Source organism: Brienomyrus brachyistius, chromosome 16 (genome assembly GCF_023856365.1).
Source record: "Brienomyrus brachyistius isolate T26 chromosome 16, BBRACH_0.4, whole genome shotgun sequence".
NCBI lineage: Eukaryota > Metazoa > Chordata > Actinopteri > Osteoglossiformes > Mormyridae > Brienomyrus > Brienomyrus brachyistius.
The window spans coordinates 14,252,437-14,269,156 of NC_064548.1; the positions used below are offsets into that span (position 1 = coordinate 14,252,437).

General features: G+C 42.4%; 1 protein-coding gene across 1 annotated transcript; it reads right to left on the reverse strand.

The window, feature by feature from the left end:
* Positions 1-759: 759 nt before the first annotated feature.
* Positions 760-2,970, reverse strand: olig2 (oligodendrocyte lineage transcription factor 2). Its single transcript, XM_048979914.1, has 2 exons — positions 2,812-2,970; positions 760-2,532 (listed from the first exon to the last, which is right to left on the reverse strand). Exon 2 carries the CDS (start codon positions 2,502-2,504, stop codon positions 1,698-1,700), a length of 807 nt encoding a protein of 268 aa, XP_048835871.1. The 5' UTR covers positions 2,505-2,532; positions 2,812-2,970; the 3' UTR covers positions 760-1,697.
* Between the last annotated feature and the right edge of the window lie 13,750 nt (positions 2,971-16,720).

Genomic DNA, 16,720 nt, shown 5'->3' on the forward strand with positions numbered 1-16,720 from the left:
ACATAAGGGAAATGATACCGCAAAACATCTAATTTTCGCGTTACCTTTCCACCATCAAGATTACAAAATCGTTAGTTCTTAATATTTCAAGCATTTCTTGCCAGTCTACGTGCATATGTGCCAGTGTGTGTGTGTGTGTGTGTGTGTGTGTGTGTGTGTGTGTGTGTGTGTGTGTGTGTGTGTGTGTGTGTGTAACACAATGAGTTCTCACGGAAGGTGCAGGACATAGTACTACTTTAAATTAACTACTTGTAATTATACAGCTAAATGTCTTAAAAGACATTAACATTTTCCTTACATTATAGTATATGCTCCTTATTTTATAGTTAAAAAGCTACCAAATCCAACTTTCAATCTTTGTTTTTTAAAGAAGTTCAAACGTAACCACATACGATGTGAAAATAGTTGAAATTATTGCTTCACTGATGAAAGTAAACTTATCATTTTAAAACATTTGTAAAAAAAAATAATAACATTTCATATTATAGATAATTGCTGAAGTTTCATATACTCTGTGTAATCACTTGATAACTTTATATAGAGCTAATTCATATGGCCTACCCATTTTCCTTTAGATTATTGTGCTTTTCATTAAAACGTATTTGTGTATTTTTTGATTTATGGTTTTCGTTTACGAGTCTATCAATTAAGTGTAAATACACGGGTTTCAGCTGTTCAGATCACACCTTTTGTATTTACTATTTATAGATAAGCACGGGGCGAAAAAAAACGAGGAGGAAACAAATTATTTCAATTAAACCTCTTTATTAACATTTAAAATGCCAACATAGTATCACTCGTTCATTTCAAATCCCAGTAAAATAAGTAAATAAATATCATTTAGCAGTTTTCATACAAAAATAAAGAGATGATAATTCTTTACGTCTGGCAGTGACAGTCACATGTTTGGCAAAAAAGAAAGAAAAAGAAAACACCAACGAGTAAAACACTGTATTAACTTCATCCCGACCCTGGGTTCTGTGAGAGACTAAATGGGACCGGACCAGTTACAGAAAGATGAAAAGGCAGGTAAGAGTAAGTGTTGTCACCAGTACTGTAATGCTTAATATAACAATAGCGCGTTTCAAGCAGAAGTAAGAACGTCAGAGCCCGGAGGTCACCCCAAACACATTGACAAAGTCTAATATAAAATCTTTCGTACTATATAAACAAAATTAGAGATCTACATATTTACATGTAAATGACATTTTCTGTAATTCGGAGTGAAATGAAATTATCGAAGAGATGCGTATAAGGGATACTAACGTGAAAGTTATAAGATGATGGCTACGTTAGAGCTTACGTTTTAAAAACATGAATTACGCCATGTTAAAATGGTATTTGAACTGTGATCTACAATAGTGTTTTACCAATAGTTCATATCGTCTAATCATTTTTTGTTTTCTTTAAATCCATCCAGTGTCTGATTTTTACGGTGACGCAATGAAAGTAGCATGGATGTTTGAAGCATTCTACATTTTTGATTTTCTTAAAAACGCCCATTGAAGGTTTATTAAAAAACTAAATTAACCATTATTTAATCTAGCTCACCATTCATTTTTGTTGACCTATAGTCACTTTACAACGGATCGTTCAATCAGTGTGTTGAAGTAAACTGAGACACATCAATAGTATCTATACAATCGGATATCAGCAAGAAAGTTCTTGAACCCGTTGCTTTACAGTGGGCCTTTAAGTCATTTTGAGTCGGTCGCCAGTCTGGACATGCTCACGGCATTAATGCCCGATACGTGTGCAGGGGGCACCTGACACATACTGCAAGGACAGGGCATCCCTGTGCCCCAGTGCTGGAAGCTGCTGCCGAGGGGGCCCGCGCTGGCAGACGGGGCTTTGAGAAGTCCGTGGTGAGGTCTGACCGGGTTCACTGCCGAGATGCCGGGTGCGGAGAGAGAAGCAGCGGTGGAGACCGGCGGCGGGAGCAAAGGGTGATGAACTGGGTGGGAAGCGTGTGAGACCGCCGGGTGACCGGGCAGGGGACCTGTATGCGTCATGGTCCCACAAGCAGAGGGATGGAAGCTGCTGTGGTGACCGGTACCGTAAATTTCACCCACCAACCTCTTCATTTCCTCCAGCGAATTACTCAGCATCAGGATATAGTTTCTTGCAAGGAGAAGAGTGGCAATTTTAGAAAGCTTGCGCACCGACGGGCCGTGAGCATAAGGCATCACCTCCCGTAGCCCATCCATGGCTATGTTCAAGTCGTGCATCCTTTTCCTTTCGCGGCTGTTGATCTTTAGTCGCATTGTCTGCAGCTCATGCTCTGAGAGCAGCTTGCGGTCTTTCTTCGAGAGCATTTTCATGGTGAGCGCGTCCTCGTCATTGCTGGAGAGGCTCCTCAAGTCTGCGCTCAGCTCCGGAGGGGAGTCGCTCTGCGTGGAGGAGACGGTGCCGGAGAAGCCTCCTGTCTTTCTCGCGGAAAGGAAAATATCCTCCACCTCTGGGGAGGATGGTCTGCTGGACACGCGACTGGTATCAGAGTCCATAGTTTTCTTAGCTTCACCACAACGTTTCCTGCAAAAAGAAAGGAAATATTTTTTGTCCGCAATCACTTTTTTTTTTAGTAAAAAGAAACAATTTATATGCTCCGCAACGAAAAAGTTTGTCAAAGATGATATGTTATCTATTAACTTTATTTTATTCATATTTTATTGAACGGACCAATGACTTATTCCATTTAATTCGATGGTAATCTATATAATGATATTATTTTTTTTTAAGAAAAAGTCTTGACACATTCTTACTGATAACCAATGTCCAGTCGAGCCGGCCAGTTTCAAATGAACGACTTACCCAAAACAGGACAGATGATGAAAACGTTCCTGTCACGACTGAACTTGTTATTTCCAACAGTGCCTGTCGCCTATTTGCTAACTTGGGCAGGATGGCAGTTTTTATAGCGGGCTCCACAACGATGCTCTATCTAGGGGAGAACGTTATTGTCTCTTCCACTGCCTCCGAAGAACCAATGAGCTTCCTGCTATGTGGCTGGGGTTGGAGGGGGGGGGGTGGTGGTGGTTAAAGGATGGATTGCGTGTGTGTCTGTTTCTGGGGGAGGGGGGGTGGCTGTTCAAATCTGATGTCATTACAAAGAAACTGAAGCTCAATTAAACGAATAAGACACACTCCGCCCATTGAAACGGATTGTAAGCGGGGGAAAAACTTGCTTCCAGCTCGGCTATAATAAGTAATAATTTAAATAACTAAGGAAAGAAGTTACGACTGTAGATAAGCTACTTAATGAACAAGGAAAACTTGAAACAGTATATTCTAAGCGACAGAATGGCTCATGGACTAAACTAATGAAGAACGGCTCCAAAACAGGCACTTGTCCAAGCTACAATTGATCGAAAAAATAGGGGAAAGCAAAGTATTTATTGCATGTGGTCTTACAACGTATTTCGAATGTTCGAAGATTAAGACTAACTGCAATGTTATTTCTCAGTGTACACATCTTTTCTAAGTAATTAATTGAGCTCGCCATATTTGCTAATGGTTAAAGATATATGTGCATGGTAAGAAATCGTTTAAATTGTACTATGTCATCTGTTCGATTAACCGAGAACTAATTTGGTTTGTTAAACCGCCGAAAATGTGTGACGTCTTTTCTATTCCTTGTGCACTTGATGTAAAATAAAGTTGGGCGATGCAATACGTTTTGTGACCGGTCTGTGCTGTTGCTTCGCACGCGAAGTTAATGGGCTCATTGCGAGTTTACGTCGTCTGATGCGCTGCTTATTGTTTTAACCCGACAGCCCTTCTGCGCCTAACAGCTGACTCCAAGCTCTACATTCGGCCGTTAAGTGTTTTTTAATTCGCTAATAAACCAAGCGTGCAAAATTGTTTTTAACGGTCTGTAATATCTGGACAAATATGCTCTGAGCTGTGGTGTTATTGATGGGTCTGCGGGGAGGGGGGTGCTTTGTAAAAAACGAACACATTTGAAATATGTATTAATATCGGTTAAATAATTATTATATATAAATCAAGCACAATATGCTATGATTTTCATGTCGCACATGATTCTAATAGTCTGTTGAAGTTACTGAAAATTCTACTACAGAAAATCATTGATATTACAAAAGAGCTATACTTATTACAATGGTTGCAATTATTAATATAATTTTTATTGATGCATATGCATAAATAAGCATTGTTTTGTTCTTTAATAACGGGAATTATCATCTACTACTAATGTAGAAAAATGTGAATTACGTACCATAAAAAGAATACGGTGTTATGTCAATATCATACGTACCATGGGCATAGTACCAATGCGTTATTAATTATAATAATACATAATAATTATAAATATTATCAATCGTATTATTATTGTTGTTGTTGTTGTTGTTAGAGGGAGTGGCAGTAGTACTGGCATAATTATAAATGTTTATTTATTCACAACGAAATGACATGACCCCCCTGCTTTCCTACCGACTAAGCAGTTAGAAGATGGGTGGGTAAACTGCACGGAGAAATGGAAAATACGAAATTATTTGAATACCGATTAATTCGATACAGCTGATATAAAACACTTATAGCTCGTATAAACTGTATAGGCCTAGTTGTGAAAATTATTGTCTTTTAGCAAGAGAAAATGTATGATAACTGTACAGCAAAGGGTGACAGGATATATTAAAAATCTTTAATGCTGATATTAAAATAGTGGATAAGCGATATGGGTGAGTGGATGGATGGATGTTTGGATAGAAGATGCAGATCATTCTAGTTGATCATCTTTATGTATATTAATCTGCCTTAGACACAGTATATATATATGAGTGTGTCTGTGTGTGTATGTATATGTATGTATACTAACACTGATATACAAGCACATGAACAATGTCTTCTTACCACAGGGATTTAATACAACCGGACACAACAAGAACAATAATAATAAAATAATAATAACATGCTTTAATTATCATCCTCATTTTCACATTTACTTAGGTAGTTAATTAGAATTAAAAAAAAAAAAAACAACATTCAACCATGACTGTCTAAAGGTACAATTAAACCCATATCCCTTGCAAATAAAACAATATATAAGTACAGTTAAAGAGAAAGACTGATGCAATAATGAATCACATTAAATGGTACCTCAGACTGCTTTCATTTCATTTGTCTTTTTAAAGTTGGAGCGTGTGCAGTGTTTTAAAGTTTAGGAATATAAGTTGTGTAATTCCATCATACCCTTATATAAATGCAAATGTGGTGAATTTTATCTGAACACTATCTATATATGTGCATGTGTGTGTGTGTGTGTGTGGGGGGGGGGGTGTTAAGGTTGTCATAGTTAGCGTTAGCATTTTTCCCATAGAAGTGAATGAGCGGGCCCCATAAGGATAGGTATACCCTACATGTGCGTGTGTGTGTGTGTGTGTGTGTGTGTGTGTGTGTGTGTGTGTGTGTGTGCGTATTTACACAATGAAGAATATCTGCTAAAAGATCACAAGGCTATTCTGATGGTGTACGGTGCCCATACAACCCACAAGCATGAGAGATACAAGATGCATGTACAGTCTGCCCTGAAAACAACACAACTCAGGTTCATTAATACAAGTAATCATTACTGCGGGATATTGTATCTTGGCAGTGTTTGTGTGCTTCCTGAAGGGTGATGTTAACTTAGGGTGTAAAGAAAAAAAAACAAGGAAAGGGGGCATGACCATCCAAGATGAAGTCACAGTTATACGTAGTCAGATTTTATAAAATATTTACAGAAGATCGCTGAAATTTTATTCATCTCATTTACATGATCTCAAACAGCTAACGGATAAAAGTTTTTTGATGAAATTTGCCTTTGGAAGGAACTTTTACACACCCTAAGTGATTAGTTCAATCGTTATGTCTTCCATATTCTTATTTATCGCTTGATAATTTTCTTAGTTTGGGCTAAGACTTATTCATATTACGCATCAACAAAGCCATCGTCACCGTTTCATGACAGAGGCTTCTGAGACAGCAGTACTCCAATCCAGTAGGACACAAGCCTCCAGTGGGTGTTTCCACTGTCATGCTTAGGTCAGCTGTATTGTTTAAAGAACCATCACCGTCTGCATGACTTTTCAGTACCAGCATCACATCTGAATTGGCACTTTTGGTACTGGAACTTTTGTACTGGTGTTCGAATGGATGTCAATGGAAAAGGGGAAGTACCAAAAGTACCGTACCAACAGTACAGTACTTGGTGCAGTGGAAAAGCAGCCAATTTTAACAGGGAGACATGACACTGTAGAGTGGCTGAAATACGCTTAGGAACATCATGTCACTGTTGCCAGTTCATTGTCAGTTATCCGGACATGTGGTATTACAAACAATTCGACATCCAGTTGAGGTAGCCCATTAGCAGTGAATGCACCAGCCATGATCACTAGGAGGCCCTGGATAACAGATTCATGCTCACAAACTTTGTTGCCCCCCCCCCCATGCATCAATACCCCCACCCAAGAGACACAGGGCAGTTCCAGTGAAGGCAGGGGGGCACGACAAAAGATGTCACAAAATCACCGTCATTAGCATACTTTTATTGTTGCTTGCTGATCCTCGGCTCCATTCTGTGCGCATGTTGTTTGGTTGTTTTCTGTTGCTTCTTCTGCCCGTCTGCTTGCTTGTTTACTTGTGCTAAATCAGATTATGCTAATGAAAATGGATGAAGTGCGTTGCTGTGAGAGGAAGAAAAAAGGCATTATTTAAATGAAGGCCTCCGTTGACTCAGGGGCCTTTATTAGAGATTCTCATAAGTAGTTGCACAACAAATTTAGCTAAATGATCTGTTGAACACCTAGTCAGTGTCACATTTAGAAATACTGTAGCTGCATATTTCTGTTTATTTTTGTCTCACTATGATTATTTATAACGACTGATTAATTCTATAATGGCACATAGGTGATGACTCCAGGCATATCCCTATATATACTCCGCAAAAGTCTAAGGCTGTCAAAAGAAAGGTTACAAGTGCATATTTGCTCAGAATTTTTTTTTTTTTATTTTAACGTTAGAATATAAGCAAAATCAATAGCAACACAATCAAGAGTAACACATTCAAATATAACACAGATTTCTTCTCTTCTCCAAAAAGATACTGGTATCTTGGATGGCTGGAAGAGCACAGCTCCCATATCTCTCCTTCCGGGCACCACAGCTACTCCAATTATGCGTTAAATTTTACCACCAGTTCATTCAGCTAATTAACTCAATTAGTTAAATAACTTAATGAGGTTTTGATTAGCCGAGCATATTTTGCTAGCGGTTGACTCAACAAACACGGGACTATGTTGGATGTTAAGTGCAAACTGCGGGGAAATATAAGGAAAGGTTTTGAAATAGTTAAGCTAACAGGCTTTAACAGACAGTTTTACATAAAAATTTAAACGGAATTTCTTTTGCCAGCTTAAGACTGTTACGCAGTGCCGTGTAGCTGTGTATATTTCTATTAAAACAACATGAAGACACAAATTTCTTCTACTAAATTTCACAGAAGCGTTTGGAAGTGCTTACATTGACCAGTAAAGCTGGTGCCTTGCCACTGGACACAGTGGTAACTTCAAAGGGCGAGGATGCAGTCCAGCACTTCATCGGAAGCGAGAAAAATAAAGCGACGACAGGCAAAGGCTTTTATCGCACTGATTCCTCCCAGACAGCCATCAACAGCTAAGGCACTAACTGTTAAAAAATTATATTATGCTTCCCAAATCTGTTACATCAGCCTCCGGGAATTAGCTAATAAAGATGTGTGAGGTTTTCACGATATAATGCATTTTACGTGCCAAGGCCATGATTGGAAGGCTTTTGCCACCTGTAAGTAAATTATTTTCAGACCTCAGAAATGGTCCTATGTTAACAAATAGTCACTTGTCGTATTTTCTCTTTTGCCCTCCAGGTCCAATTATTGTGATAAGATAATGATTCATTTTTAAATGTGTAAAGATCACAATAAAAACATGGCTTTCAAAACTTAAGAAGAAAAAAAAAATAAAAGTGTACTGTTTAATGGTTTTACTATTTTTGAGTACGTACAAAATAACTTTCCCGTATTGGGCTTAACTTTGAATCAAAGCTGAATTTCCTATTGTTTTCTGTAATTGAATTTTGCTGGTTATCCCAATACATAATCCAAGACATTCTGCATTTCCATAAACAATCCATCCCCCAAACACCTACCCAGGACACAATCACAGAGAACCTGAAGTCTGTCACAGGCAGCTAGCCGACGACAAGGAGCAAACATCATTGGTAATTTAGAGGTGCTTATTCACTTAATCACATAACTTTGGACCACAGGAGAAAACCACCATTCTCACAGGAAGCCCAGGCTACAAGATGAATATGCAAATTCTGCACTAAGACATGGGTTGGGGTTCAAATCCAAACATGGGAGTTATGAGGCAACAGTGATATCTATTCATCCATTATCCATCCGCATTAGGACCACTTACCCTGGTCAGGGCTATGAGTTTTGATCCATTACACTACCCCATATTGGATATATAGTCTAGAACATTTAAAATTTCTATGCAATCCTGAACTCTGTAGTATTTATAACCTCTGGCCTAATATATTTAGTCAGGACTATGTGAATGTTCATGAAGTGCTTCTGGAGACGCTGCATACATGTGCCATTTTTGTTCCCTCTGATCCCTTAATTAATTACACTTGGTTACATTGTGCATTAAATTCTGAGCATACCTCAAACATCTTGACCTTGGCCAGTTTCTCATTGAAAAGAACCTCAAAGCATATATATTGTAAAATAAGCTGGACTGCTCTAAATCGGCTGGCTTATTGTGCTGAGGTTTCTTGTTCTGCCTTTACTGTCTTTTTATACGGATTGATTTCTGTGGTTGCTGAGGCTATCGATGTATCAGTTAGCGGACTCACACCCCCCCCCCCCCGTCTATTCATGCATGTGACTCTTTCATGTTTTGTCATTATAATTACATTTGCATCTCTATTTCTTAACCATTCACCCTCTTATTCTGATCTCTCTCAACTTTCTACACTTTATCTTTAACACCGTCCCATTCTGTCCTTATTGTGGAATACCCCTCTCTCACTGTGTGTGTGTGTGTGTGTGTGTGCATGTCTGCCTGTGTGCGTATGCATGCATCTGGGTGGCTATGGGGTCGATGTTGCACAGAATACAAATTGTTGGGGGGGGGGGGGGGGGGGGAGACCATATGTGAGACATAGTTAATCCTCCAAATCTGCTTTCAAAATAACAAAAAAAAAGTGTAGAGAAAAAAAGAGTCAGGACGTCTTTCTCTTACGCAGTGGGTCTATCCTGGCCCAACAATACGTGAAATCAATTTAAACCACCACGGTTGGCCTTTTTGTTGAAGCAAAGTGAAAATAAAACACAATGAAAGGCTGTTGAGGGAAAGTGAGAGTGGGGGGAGAGGGGCGTGGCCTAGGGAAAACTGGGCAGGTAAAAACAAGCACGCTGCCTTACCTCGGACTCACCATTCATGCCCAGATTAGTCCTATAGAAGCCTGAGAAATAGATTTCTCCCTTTTTGCAGGGGAGTGTGGGGCTTTTTCCCTACAACAGCTATTAGGAGGTAATTAAGTCCAAACACAGAGGAGCCTCCCTTAACTACTATAAGACAACTGCCAATGGAAAGCTTACAAGGTCCTTTAGAACAGGGGGGCAAATTGAATGGAGCTCATTGCGGTTTGGCTATTATTCCTTGGGACCCATCTGGTTGGTAAAAGATAAAGGGGATTTTGTGGAGGTTGTGAGCGTTGTGTTGGGGGGCGTTTCTCCGGACTCGGGGGTGGGTGGGGGGGGGCGGCGATTTCTATGGCTGGACCACAGGGATTTTTTTTGCCCCCTTTTCAGCAAACAGCCTGAGATTTGCTTTTGCCCAAATGTTACAAATGTTTCGACAACCTGTTCTGTGATCCTCGGGGTCACAGGGGTATCTGTATGACAGATATTTCCTGAAGCTCCGCAAAGGGGCCGTTGTTAATCACTTTTTGCCAATATGCATTGTGCTGTTTATGTATCTGGGAAATTGCTGTAACTTGGCAACAAAGCCAGTGTTGCTTTTGTGTTGTAGGTCATGCAATACGGTCAGAAAGGAGATGGATGTTACAGCTACTTAGTTTGCTTATTTTAAATTTTTCAGACAGAACTAGTGGGGTGAGTTTTTTGTTTTGTTTTGTTTGTTTGCTAGTGCTGATGGGGCAGTAATAAAACAGAAAAGAATTTCACATTATATTATATGATTCACATTTTTTAACTCTATTTAAGCAAAGTCACTTGCATCTTCTTATGGAAATATTTATCCATCTTTTCAGGTTAATCTATCTATCTATCTATCTATCTATCTATCTATCTATCTATCTATCTATCTGTCTGTCTGTCTGTCTATCTGTCTGTCTGTCTGTCTGTCTGACTGACTGACTGACTGACTAACTGAATTCCCACCTTTCCCTTCCTATCTCCCATCTCCCAAACCTCAAGTGAAGTTCACACAATGGCCACAGGAGGGTTTCTCATTATCGCTGTCATATAGAATACTGTTTCTCAACCTGGTCCTCAGGGGCACCCAGACAGTCCACGCTGGGAGCTGGGAGGGAAGAAGAACGTGGACCATCTGGGGGTCCCCGTGGGCTTGGTTGAGAAACGCTGATGTAAAGGACCTGAGAGAGCCAGTATCATCACACTGCTGTAGCCTCTTCAGTACCATTTCGCTATTGACATTCCTACTTCATTCCAAGGCTGGCCCACCGATACACTTTTCCCTCTCCCTCTCCTGAGACTCTGTATCCCCCTCCTCACATATGCACCGTAGCACTGACCCTGGCTCCAAAGCAACGGCTTTTTCTCAATCGGACGCTAACTCAATAGTTCCCAGTCCTGTTCCCATCCACCCTCCCAGGTTTCATTCCAACCCACACTACTCTCAGCCTGCCACATTCATTACTAGCCTATTAAGGACCATATACAGTAAGCCTGATAAAGGTAATGTTGGAATGAAAACTTTCTGGCACCAGGAATAGGATTGACTACCAGTGCATTAACCGGACATTACAGTTGTCCTACTCTGCATCACAGCTGTTTATTTGGTGGAGATCAAGCTTGAGGCTGGAAATACAGTAATAAGGGTCTTCAGCTTTATATGTAAGCAGAACTTTAATTTAATATCAGCCTTCAAAATAGAAAAGTAATGAAGGGAACTTAAATTCATTGCACAGCAAGTCACTGAAAGGAATTTCATTATTCATATGAAAAGAGGTTTTGCATCTTAAATCATTTATTAAATTTTTCTGTTGTATGTAAAATTGTGTGTTTTAAACTCCCAGTGACTTGGACTGCAAATTAGACGTTCCAAGAGTTAACTGTGACATGTTTAATTGTTCATCCTTGCAGACCTGCGCCTCTTTGTTTTTGCTTTTGCGCCTGTAATTTCTCTCTTTCCCCTGCATTTTCTAAACATTTCCCGCAAAAACCACGAGGCTGTTGGTGATGCTCACTGTTACAGCTAGAGAGCTTCACACAAATGATCTGTCCCTGGTAATGAGCTGTCTTCTGCAATATCACTGGAGTGGTGCTTTCATTAAAAAGGAGCTGTTTATTAAGTCAAAATATCGTATCTGAAAAAATGTCCTCTGTATGTTTTTTAAAGGCATTCAAACCAATAAGGCATTGACTTGGAGGACAGAAAAGGCCGATTTCATTAAAATTAGCTTACAATGGGATGGATTTGATTTTAAGAAATAAAAGAATTTACTGTCTGGTGGTCATAGACTGGGGGGTGGATGTAAAAGAGGCAGGGAAAAAGCAACATTTTCTTTTCTACATGCCTCTAAACTCCCTTCAGATCATCTCATTTTCCTGAGTCCTGATCATGATCTGTGCCTTTTTATTGCAGCAGGCGGGTCGGACTGGGTGGGGGGGTGGAGGGTTTTTTTTTTGGGGGGGGGGGCATGGTGGGGGACAGAAGAGCCATTTGTCAGTGTAAAACAGCACGAAGTGTCCCACATCATAGGGGCATTGATGACGTCCCCTCCCCTGTTGTAAAACAAGGGGCTGTGTGCCCAGTGAAACAGTGGGAACACTGTGTGCCCCCCTATACCACCCAGAGTGTCCCGTTATACATCATTATCTTATGCTTGCACTCTGTCCTCCCTGCCATAAATACCATCCTCAGAGTCTCCCCCCCCCACCACAAATTTAGCTATCCAGCAAGTGCACTCCCAATGCCAAACGCCGATGTAAAATATAAATATATGCAAATTAGAGTAACACTTAAGAAGATCTGCATCCTTGATGCTGCTGACAGCAGGACCAGGGGTCTTCGGAGAGAAGAGCAGAGAATTGTCCCGTTTTACAGTGTGACTGTAAAGAAAGCGATACAGCCAGTCTGTGCCTCCGAGGAACTGCGGTACCGAAAAGATAAAACAAGCCAGAATAAAGTTACAGGGGAACCTCGAGGATGGAAAAGAGGGGCTGTCCAGCAAGGGGGTGGGGGGGGGGAGTGGACAGGGGCGTTCCCTGAGGTTTCCCCCAACACGGGAGCTTAATAGGAAGATTGATGAATGTTGACAAGGCAACAAAACGGTGGTGATAAAAAAAAAAAGGGCAGCGAATGGGGAAGAATAGACAGGAGGTAAACAGGGCTTGTATCCCGGCAGGGATGTATATGTCTGTGTGTGTATGGGAGTCTGGGGGGGGGGGGGGTGGCTGGGGTGGGGCTGGGGGCTTAAACCCTTCCCTAATTACCAGGGAGGCCTGTGGGGCCTTCGCATAAGATGAGCATGTGAGCAGCGAGAAAGGAACAGGATACGGAGGTTAGTGGAGGTCAATGCTGACCACCTAAGATGTCTCTCTGTATGCTGGCCACCCTCCCCAAGCCGCTCCTCCCACCGGGCCCCGAGCGACACTGCCCACCATCTGCGGACAATAAAATAAATAAATAACACGTCGGCGGGGCAAAGGCCCGTAATTTACTGGCCGGCGACTCCACAGCCATCTCTTCGCCATTTCTCAGCTCTTTGCTGGCGCATTAATGGCCGGGGGCCCTTTTGAGTTTCAAGGGCCGGTGCTGTGTTTCTTGGAGAGGGCATCGTAGACTCCTGGAGCACCTTGGAGAGGACGCCTCGCCGCCGCCGCCCCCCTGGGAAGTCCCGGGACAGCATGTGGAGGAATGCCACCGCCGTTCAGTCCCAGTGCCTCCCGCTCCAAATGTACTCCTTCACAAAGATGCTAAGGGAGACTGTACTGTGAGAGGGTGGGGGGTTGGTGTGCGTGTGTGTGTGTGTGTGTGTGTGAGGGGGTGCAGTTCTCTGTTTCTTTTTTAAGCACCTCTGAGGTTAACAAGCGCTTCAGGACACTTTTGTTACCTCGTCTGAGTTTCATACCCAAACGATTATGGTGCCAGGGTCAAGTTCCGGCGTGAAAGAATCGCAACAGGTGGTTTCCCCTCCTTTGTCCGTCCTCTCTTAGTATTCTCTACAGGTTGTTATTTTGATGTTACTTGTTTTTCTGTCTTTCCTTCTCCCCATCCCATCTGCTCTCTTTGGCTCACCCCACTGACATTCACCTTGAGAGAGAGAGAGAGAGAGAGAGAGAGAGGGAGAGAGTGAGGGAGGGAGAGAGGGCGGGAGAGAGAGAGAGAAATGAGGCAAGAGAAGGGGGGGAAAGAGAGTATACCACTGGTATGTAAGAAAAGATTCTATGATGCGGCACAAGAAACAGGGTCCACAGCTATATGCAAGACAAGCAAACTGGTCTAATAAAGAAAAACTATTGTTATGGAGGAAAGAACAGACAGCAGTGCCTCAGCCGGCCAAACTGCTGAAAGTTAAATGTAAAAAGCAGATAAGAGGCTCATATTTTGCCAGCAGAACGTCTTAGAGCGGCGGCAGCTGCACAGTCAGAGCAGCCTTTGTGTCGCGGGGAGCGGAGGGCTGTGGGCTGTTTCGGGATGCCCCTAAGCCACAGAGCTGGACGTAGGATGACACAGGGCCACCATCTCCGACTGGCAGGTGGCACGGATGGGGCAGGGGGGGGGGGGATCCAGTTACAAGGAATGCTGGCTGCAGGCGTCGCTGCATCCTGCTCTGATTTCTATTCCTTTGTTCGATCTATTTAGCTGGGAGATGAACATTGGTGGAGGAGAAACGCACTTTTAACTCACAGTCATTCTTCTGTTTCGAACAAGGTGGGTACTCGCCCCAATAACATTTCCAGGTAGATCATTAGAAGCAGAGGTGCCATTTAGGACAATTCCAAGAGATTCCCTTAGTAGGAGGGGCCCTAAAGCATTTGGAATACAGTTGGATTGGTCTGGAATGGGACCCATTATGACATGGGGGCCCATTATGGCATGGGGGCCCAAAATCTTCAGCTCAGCCTAGCTGCACTTATACCTGGTCGATTTTAAAAATTTTTTTAATGTGCTATTTGCTTATCTTGTACGTAGTTTTGGAAAGAAGTAACTGATAAATAAAAGCTTGGCGCTGGTCCTCCGCGTCACCATTTAATGTGGCTTCCCAGACCCTTCGCCCACGTCTATCGGGCCGGGTGACAGGCGCGTCGCCCCACTGTTCGTCTGTCTCGTGGCCGTAAACTTCAGAGATGTGCGGCGACGCGCTCCTCTAGTCGCCTCACTTAACGCGCTTCCTCCAATTACGCTCCGAGTGTTGGTGAGAACGACTGTCCATTTGGCAGGCAGGTGGTAATGAGGGGATTTCGCAGTGTTAAACTCTGTAATGAGGTGCCCGAGGCTGGGGCCGCAGCCTGAACGCACTGCCGCTAATGGGGTAATTACGGCTTGTTTGGGACACTTGTGTCAGTGTGCTGGAAAGGTTACCTTCACACCTACTCCTCTGAAGTCCCACGCATTAGCATCAACGCAGGAGACCTGGCAGAAATCCAGCCCACTACTGAGACTTCCTGAGCGCGACTTTCGCCGCATGACGGTTTGCGCCTGTGTGTGTGGGTGTCTGTGTGGGTCGGTCTTGCAAGCCTTGGCCAAAATCAGAATCTTTTCATTGAAAGAATATTGATTGCTTTATTCATACCCTGCAATGTTGTGTAAGCAGGAAATACGAACAGAAATACATGCGTTTTAATTGCTTCTAATCACCAGTGACATTTTGGCCGCATCATGATTTGAACATGTGTCTATGAAACTGATTAGCACCCATACTTGATACATTTTTGAGGTAAAGAGAAAAACAATTCATATTAATTTTTACAGAACATCAGGATACTAAATTCAGGTTTTGTGGAAAACATCCATCTATTCAACCATTTATCCAGCGCTGGACTGTGGGGTTTTTAAGGGACACATAAGAGAATTTGCGAGCTTCTCCATCGTTCTTAGGCTCTCCGGCGCTGACCCCTGGGTGACCCTGACATGACCTCCCAGAGACACTCTGAGCTTGGGGAAGCACTTAAGTTGACCTCATCAATTGCAGTTTTCACATCAGCTCGTTCAGAAGGTACTGGAAACCGAGGAGTGAGGCTGCCTCCGTGTCCTTTCTCTCTTTTTTGTCCACCCTTCCATTGTTGGCCACCCGCAGCAGTATTAGCACTTTGCTTCAGCCTTGTCTTCTCCATGTGCCACCCCTTGTACCATTAATCTCAGCATCAGCATCTGAATCCACTCCCTGACCCCCCCCCCCACCAACTCTGTTTTTTTTGGTCTGGGTTCTTCATTTGTACATATTCCATAGTGCCTCTATTCTGCGGCCCCTCCCTCCTCTTCAATTTGAATTCTCAGTTTCTCTACTGTTTCATCATCCCACCGCCATTATCAGCAAATAATAAGTGCCATGTGTAGATCTGTACAGATTATTCCTCCGATCTCTTTGAAGCCGCACAGCTTGGGAAAGATGGGGACTGAGAGAAAGGTGCGAGGATGGCGTGGCCCCTCCACACACTAATCAGGGCCCCCACAGCATTGCTTCAGACACACTGAGGGGGAGAGAGCTTCATGGGGCACTGATCTGGGATGAATATGTAAATCGAGACAGCGATCATCACCGCAGGAAATCCCCTCTACTCCTGGGGAAAGAGAAAAGGATCTGAGGCACCCTGGTACAGCTTAGCAAGCTGAGGCTCGCATTTAAACCTTTATCAAGTGATTATCCTAAACCACAGAAAGAAGAAAAGCATATTTACTCACTTTCCATTACTGTGTCTTATGTAGTGCAAAGTACTGCTAAGTCTCTGTCGTGGAAGGGACATCAGCGTATAAGAGACATGGTAACAACAGCAGTATTAACAACAACAAATTTAGTAGCAGTACTGTACTCAGACCCTGAATAACCTCAAAGCAGAGGGATATATATATACACACACACACACACACAGTCATGTAATTATATCTTTTTGGGACCGCTCATTCATTTCTTTGGGAAAAATGCTAATGCTAACTATGACAACCTTTACCCTAACCATAACCATAAGTAACCAGGCAAAATACAAGAGTTTTTGCATTTTTAGTTTTTTCATTGCAGTCATGGATTTTTACAAAATAGAGTTTTCCCATATGGGGACCAGGAAACCGGATTTCAAGTTAGCATATTGGCTTCACATCTCGCTAGCAGGTTTTGTGGAGCTTGTATGTTTTTCATACGTTTAAAGTGGTTCATTCCATGAACTCCAGGTTCCTTCCACAGTACAAATACTTTGCTGACTCTACATCGCCCATAGTGTCTTAGTGTTTGCCCTGAGATGATATTC